This window comes from Branchiostoma belcheri, unplaced genomic scaffold (assembly GCF_001625305.1).
Source record: "Branchiostoma belcheri isolate BF01 breed outbred unplaced genomic scaffold, Haploidv18h27 scaffold159, whole genome shotgun sequence".
Taxonomy (NCBI): Eukaryota; Metazoa; Chordata; class Leptocardii; order Amphioxiformes; family Branchiostomatidae; genus Branchiostoma; species Branchiostoma belcheri.
In genome coordinates, this window is record NW_017803035.1 from 334,477 (window position 1) to 341,446 (window position 6,970).

Below are 6,970 nucleotides of genomic sequence, written 5' to 3' on the forward strand. Positions count from 1 at the left end.
TACCTTCTATCGTTCTAATATACGTAATGCGACCGCGCGAGTAGGAGAGTCGTCGGTAGAAGGTAGAACGATAGAAGGTACGTCATTCACTCTAATTCCAACAAAAATGCAATTATGGCATGCGCTTTATACTAGAGAAATAATTTTTCATTGTATCTGTATTTTCAGGTATTGAAATAAAATGACTGGACACCCTTGTACAGCATGCGGTTTGATCGTTTATCATTAAGAACCATCATCAAAGTGTAAGCGGGGTTATACGACTTGAAAATGGGGGTAAATAGGTAACGAAAGAATTATGTTTTTGAACGTATTTGTTTGAACTTCCGTATGTGGTTAGTGGTTTACATCCCAAAGAAACATTGATTGTGATTGTTCGCATTTTAGCACGATACGGTTGCGTGAAGAAGCAAACAAACAACAAAATCAAAACAAGCAAACAAGCAACAAGACTGGCAATGACAACATACATTGCCATGGCGAAGGTGGTTGCTATTAGGGTTATTGTTTGCATGGCACTGCCATCATTTCATGATTTTGAGGAAGACTTGGTACCTGTTAAGTCTAGACAGATACAGTGCACTCCTCCCCTGAGTGTATAGTGAACGAGCCCCGGGCCCGGGGTCACAGAAAGTATGGCCATCATGGGCAGACAGGTCTTCCCAAGGTTCCAGGAATGTGGGCATAGATGTGGGTCAGAGACATGTCTGTGGGCATTCCATTTCTGTGGACAAAATGCCTGTACCATTCCTAGAATTCTTGTTAACTGCACACAATACTGTACCATTAGGCTCCTCCCTGAGACGTCGCCAAAAATGTACAACCAGAAGGCTGTAAGATTTTCTATCCGAACCCCCGCTTGGAGAGCACAGTTCAGTCACCGTCAGCGACAATGTTTTTACTGTCAACATGGTGTCAACCGACAGGTGTCGCTCGTGTCACACCGCTGATACATACAGGAGAGGCGGTCCCTGGAACCTGAAACTGACGAGATGACGGCAGTCTTGGGTTCATGAGCTATATTAAACTTACAACGTACGCGTCTTACAACATGCGCTTTAGTTCATTAAAACACGTGCGCAGCCGGCGAAAATTCTTATAAATCTCACCATACTAGATCACAGGTTACACGTACCCATTACATACATACCCTGTCACACCCTTGGGAGATCTTGTTTGAAATGCAAAGTGAGATAGATAAGATAAGATAATTTGATAATTATTTCGTCGCAGTCCAGAAAGTTACCTATCATTTTGAATGTAGCCTAGACAAGGAGTGGTCGGCTTTGTATGATTTCCTTCTCGGATTGTCCGTTGTAACATTTCATAAGAAAGTCGCAGTCTCGCGGAGAAGGCTGAAAATGAGCAACAGATTCGCAGACGTAGATACGCACGCTGTGCTGCTCATGGAGGACAAGGAGATGAAGACTTACCGCCAGAAGATGCTCGCCGAGAAACAACAGCACGACTGGGAAATGAAACTGTTGGAGAAGGAAAGACGAATCGCCTGGAACTCCGACAGGTAAGGAGTTATCTACTAGAAAAAAATCAATGAACAGATTTTGCCGATTCTTCTGTCATTTTAACTATTCGTCAGATAGTTTGAGGCTGATATAAACGTTTCTTATTTTAAAACTTCAGGGCTGAAGAAACCCGGCTGCTGTCTCGTCTGGAGAACATAAACAAGCGCATTCTGCAGATAAACAAAGAAAATTCCAGAAAACAGAGGGAGCAGACGAGAGCAATGTTTTCGACCAAAAACAGACTCCTACAAGTAGGATGCACTAAGTCGTCGCAGAATTCGGAAGAAAACGAGAAAAATGCCGTCTTAGCCAGAAAACCATTTTTGTCGTCGTCTTGGCCGGGAGGCCTGGGGTACCTGGATATGTTCCAAGACTCGCACAGCGGTGCCCTGAAGCAAGGAGGCCTAAAGCTTGACCCTGATGCAAAGCCGCTCAAGAGCCAAGCAACTTCAATACCAGGCCATCCTTCCATACAACAGACGCTGTACCACATTCCCGTGATCTCTGAAAAGCCCGGCCACGTGCAACCAAGAAACACGACCGCTTCACCGCAGAAGTCGAAAAATAAAAAGAAGCGCGACCACAAACTGCACTCAGAAACCAACGACGAGGACACCAAGGAACCAGTCAAACCCAGACTAGCCCGCCGTGCAAGCATGGACCCGAAGGTCCTCGCGTCCCTCTTGAACGTCGATGAATCTTTAGTTCAGAAACAGAATCAGGTTTTCCAGAGGGCAAGGCTAAACTCCGACGCCGCTCTCAGAGTGAACGCCGACGATGCGCAAGAACAAACAGACGAAAACGAAAAGAGTAACAAGAAGACGCCGTGTATAAGTAAGATCCAGCGCAGGGCAAGCGTGACCTCCATGCATTTGTCCAGTGACTTGTTAAAAGTCGGCTTTCCGGATTGGAAGGCCCGGGAAGAAATGTTGCCGATAACGTGCCCCAACACCGAACAGTCGCCACCGACTGGTTTCAGTTTTGTCTCCCAGGCCCGGAGAAGCTCCCTGCCGTCCCTGTCCACCGCACATCACGCCATGCACGCGAAGCTGGGTTCGACTGCTACAAGAAAGATGAGCAAATCGAAAACCTCGTCGTTAGACAAGCTCGAAAATGTGATCGAAGAAAGCGAGGAAAATTTGCACCATTCGAAACCACGAAGATTTTGATACCATGTGAGTACCATGTCGATCGATTGTAATTTATCACCTGAAAGAAAGAAAGAACTACAGGGACAACAACATGTGTTCTTACGAACTATTACAGGTTGGAGAGCGTCTAGATCTCAGACCTGCCAACTGTAATTTCCTAGCTAGGGTATAATCTGTGTTTTAAGTATCGTAGCTATGCTATATGTCATAGGGACTTAGAGACAAGATCCTGTGTGAAATAGACTCATTGAAACGATGGAAAAGTCAATGTCGTGGTCATCTCTTCACAAGCTACATTGTTAATATATAGGAAGGAGGAGCACATGCATTTCTTACGCTGTACGAACGCGTTGAAACCCTGAGATTTATTTTTACAAATCAGGTTTTGTTTTAGTCTGGTCCAGGACTAGCTCAACAGATCATGTATGATGTACTCTGGCTGTCTTCTGGTTGTAAATAAACACTTGAAAAATGTGATACTTAGTAAAATCTGCTGTTTAATAAATCGTTTCTAAGTGGAAAAATCAAACAAAACGTTGCTCTGGAGTATTAGTTTTTCTTGCGTCGGTGCCCAACTTTAAACATATGTAGAATGAGGTAGTCTGTTGTGATGTGGTCTAGTTCGGTTAACTTGTTCCCAAAACTACCCAAGACAAGCATCCGAGTCGGCGGAGACATGACCGATAGAGGTATGAGACAAAGACAATTAGACTGTCTGAAAGGGCTTTTTGAATATGTCTGACTTGAAATCGATGTGTTTTAGATTAGTTCGAACTACCCGAGACAAGCATCTGAGACATGACCGATAGAGGTATGAGACAGGACATTAGAATGTCTGGAAAGGCCGTTTTACATATATATGTCTGGCTGCTTAAAATCGAAGCTATTAAAGCCATACGATGTTGCAAGAACAACTCTTCAGTTGTGTAACAGTTGTGTAACAGTTGTGAAACAGTTGTGTAACAGTTGTGTAACGTTCTAGGAATTTCTCTTTTTATAACAATTGTGTAACAGAAAGCTATTTCTGGCAAACCCGATAGATAACGTTGTGCAGCATCAACATTCGCTATTGTCTTGCTAATGAAGCTGTGATGTGATCTTCGTAATTGGCTAGGAAATGATCGGGGTTGTTATATAAAGTCCCAGAGGAGTCGATTAGGCGTCAGAAGGATGACGACTGAGACACAACGATTCTAGTCTCTACCAGACTAACTACGCTGGCTATATATAGGAGAATATTTGCTAGGGGAGTTTGGCCGCCTTGTCTGGCCGCGCAGTTAGAAAGAAACTACCTCCCCGCGACCGGAATCCCCTGGCCAATTTTACTCTCTTTTTGCCGAATTCTACTATCCGTATTCCCGTAGAAAGGCCTGGTGGAGGCTACAGCGATTCCCGGTTTCGACCTACAATTCAAAAGTTTCCATCAGAACAACACTCAGAGAGTGGTACCGCACTCCCTTTCAAACCCTTCTATTGCAGTCAGTCTAAGACCGCCCTTCCCTTTGCAGGGAAGGGCGATCTTAGAAATAGCCAATCAGCTTACAGGATTCAGGTTTGCTGGAGTCAAATTTCCAAGCAAGCCGTATCCCGAACAGGTAGTTAGCGAGAACGAAAAATATGACATGGAAACACACAAAATCTTTAAAAGATAATCATAAGCATGATATCTGAATATGAATTCCGTTCCCCAGCTTATAATTGTGACTTCGTAAGATTGTTCATTGTTAGTTTCTACCGGACTAACTACGTACGCTGGCTATATATAGTATTATATAGGAGAATATTTGCCGGGGGAGTTTGGCCGCCTTGTAGGTTTGATTGGCCGCGCGGAGGGAAAGAAACAACCTCCCCGCGGCCGGACTCCCTTTGCCAATTTTACTCTCTTTTTTGCCGAATTCTACCATCCGCATTCCCGTAGAAAGGCCTGGTGGAGGCTAGGTAATTGTGACCGGCACACCAAGGACATCCCAGAGGACTAATTCAGGATAAGAGAAAACATAAGAATATCAAAGAAGTTTATGATACTGTGCTGGAGCGATTTTAAAAAGTGAAATGCTGTTAGAACTGCTCACTACAATCACGTCAGTACTGTGAAGATCTCTCTACGTCTTCCATGGTTTACAGAAGAGAAGTCAAGCCCTTTGAATTCAGACATAGTTTTAGACATAGTTATAGTTCTAGACAGCTACCTTTATCATGTAGACTTTAGTTATTTTATACTCTATTTTATTGTTCTTTTATGTTTTGTAATTTGCGATTAGCCTCCGGGCAAGAATTTGCAATAAACTTTATTACTATAGTCTTATATACCGGAAAACTAAGAACTGGACATCATAAAAGGAATTAGACATATTAGACTAGCACCACATGAGCTTTTCGATAGGTCATAATGTCCAAACAGATATGGGGGCGGCGAATGTCACTCTAAAAGGAAACACTACATCAATGTCTTTGGGTCAGTTTCAACAGTAACATTCCAATGGAAATACAAACTAATAGAAATAGCAATGACTAAACGGGTGAAGGTAGCAGAGCACAGTTTTCGCCCTATGGGGATATCTATAGTTAAGGACGACAAGGTAACTCACTTCAACACGGTAAAAGTCATTGTACAGTACTAGAGAAATAAGAAAACGAAATATCAAATATATTTCCGTTATACAAAGTTACAACCTACTAAAAAGTAGTAAAAAGTTAACCTCATACCTTTGACAAATGTTAACCTTAATCTTTACGACTGATGAATTATTTCTCATGGATTATGGGAATAAGGCTCTTATTTATATCAATTATATCAATTGATTATATTCCCCACCCAAATAACAAGGGTTGCCTGAAGACAGTCTTATCTTAACAAAGGAGGCTTTTCTGGTATTTCCTAATCAATTATACAGATGAAGTCCTGATTTGCATAAGTTATGTTTAACACTATTCGCCTTGTGTTGAATACCGAATGCCAGAAGTATGAAATTCCAGCCATTTACCACTATCTCTCTCTCTCTCTCCCTTAGCTTAGTCAGCCGTCGGGGCAGCATGATGTTTGGCCAAGTTCTTCCACTGCTGGCGGTCCACTATGGAATCATCTTATTTCCTCATTGATTATGGAAGTTAGTTCTTCATTAGTATACTTTATATCATTACATATGTCACATATTTAATAGTTATCGCTAGATAGGAAAAGTTAGGAAAAGCGGCACCTCGCTAGAACTAGAACGGAACGAGCGTGTGAGTTGGGGTGTTATTCCTGCGTGTTTCCCCGGGCAGGAAAAGCCCTAAGGACGTAACAGAGCCAGGAGGGGCAGCCAGGGCAGGGATTTAGACGGGCCTGGGGCTGGAGGCAGGATGCCGACGACCAGGAACCAGGGGAAGAGGGCACAACGCAGTATAGGACCGGATGGCGCTAGCCAACAGCCTACAGTACAACAAGGGGGAAAAAGACTTGGGGGTACAACCATATTTTGTTTGGCACGACCTATTTATGAATTCAGGTTGCGCGATGTGCCAGAGAACATGGCATCCTTCGTGCGAATGGCCTGTAGGACAGCGACCCTGTCAAGCTTGCCAGGCTAAATTGTAGTAGTCAACAGTACTTATGCCACAAGGCTACGAATTTCAGGGCTGCGAATTTTGCTGGTGTTTAACTTCTTCTTCTTCTTCTTCTTGAGTACTCTCTAACCACCCCTACTGGGGTATCACTGAGAGGGGGGGTGCGACGGACTATGGCTGCGCGGCCAGAAGCCCGGCCTTGAAGGCCTCCACTGTCTGGGCTTTTACAAGCTGGCCCGGTAACTTGTTCCACTCATTTATCGTTCTTGGAAAAAAAGAAAATCTAAAACAGTCAGTTTTGGCAGGTATTGCTTGATACTTATATTCATGACTTCCTCTGGTACGCCTATGGGCAGGTTTGAGGTATTGTTCCATTTGAATATTAATATGTCCATGAGCAATTTTATATAAAGATATCAAGCGAGCGGTTCTCCTTCTGTCAACAAGTAACGGCCACTGGAGGCGCTTTAGCATGTCAGAAACACTGCTGGTATAGTCATAATCACTAACAGCCATTCGCGCCGCCCTTCGTTGGACTCGCTCCAACGCCTGGGAACCACCACTGTCTTTATTGAATCATGGAGGACAGGACGACCGCGGCTTTGTTATGTTGTGAAACAGTTGTGTAACGTTCTAAGAATATCTCTTTTATAACAATTATAACATTGCAGAAAGCTATTTCTGGCAAACCCGATAGATAACGTTGTGCAGCATCAACACTCGCTATTGTCTTGCTAATGAAGCTGCGAT

General features: G+C 43.5%; 1 protein-coding gene across 1 annotated transcript; it reads left to right on the top strand.

Annotated features, from left to right (window-relative positions):
* Nucleotides 1-1,188: 1,188 nt before the first annotated feature.
* On the top strand, nt 1,189-3,138 carry LOC109465829. Its single transcript, XM_019763271.1, has 2 exons — nt 1,189-1,522; nt 1,642-3,138. The coding sequence occupies exons 1-2, from the start codon at nt 1,362-1,364 to the stop codon at nt 2,690-2,692; spliced, it is 1,212 nt and encodes a 403-aa protein (XP_019618830.1). The 5' UTR covers nt 1,189-1,361; the 3' UTR covers nt 2,693-3,138.
* The last annotated feature ends 3,832 nt before the right edge of the window (nt 3,139-6,970 follow it).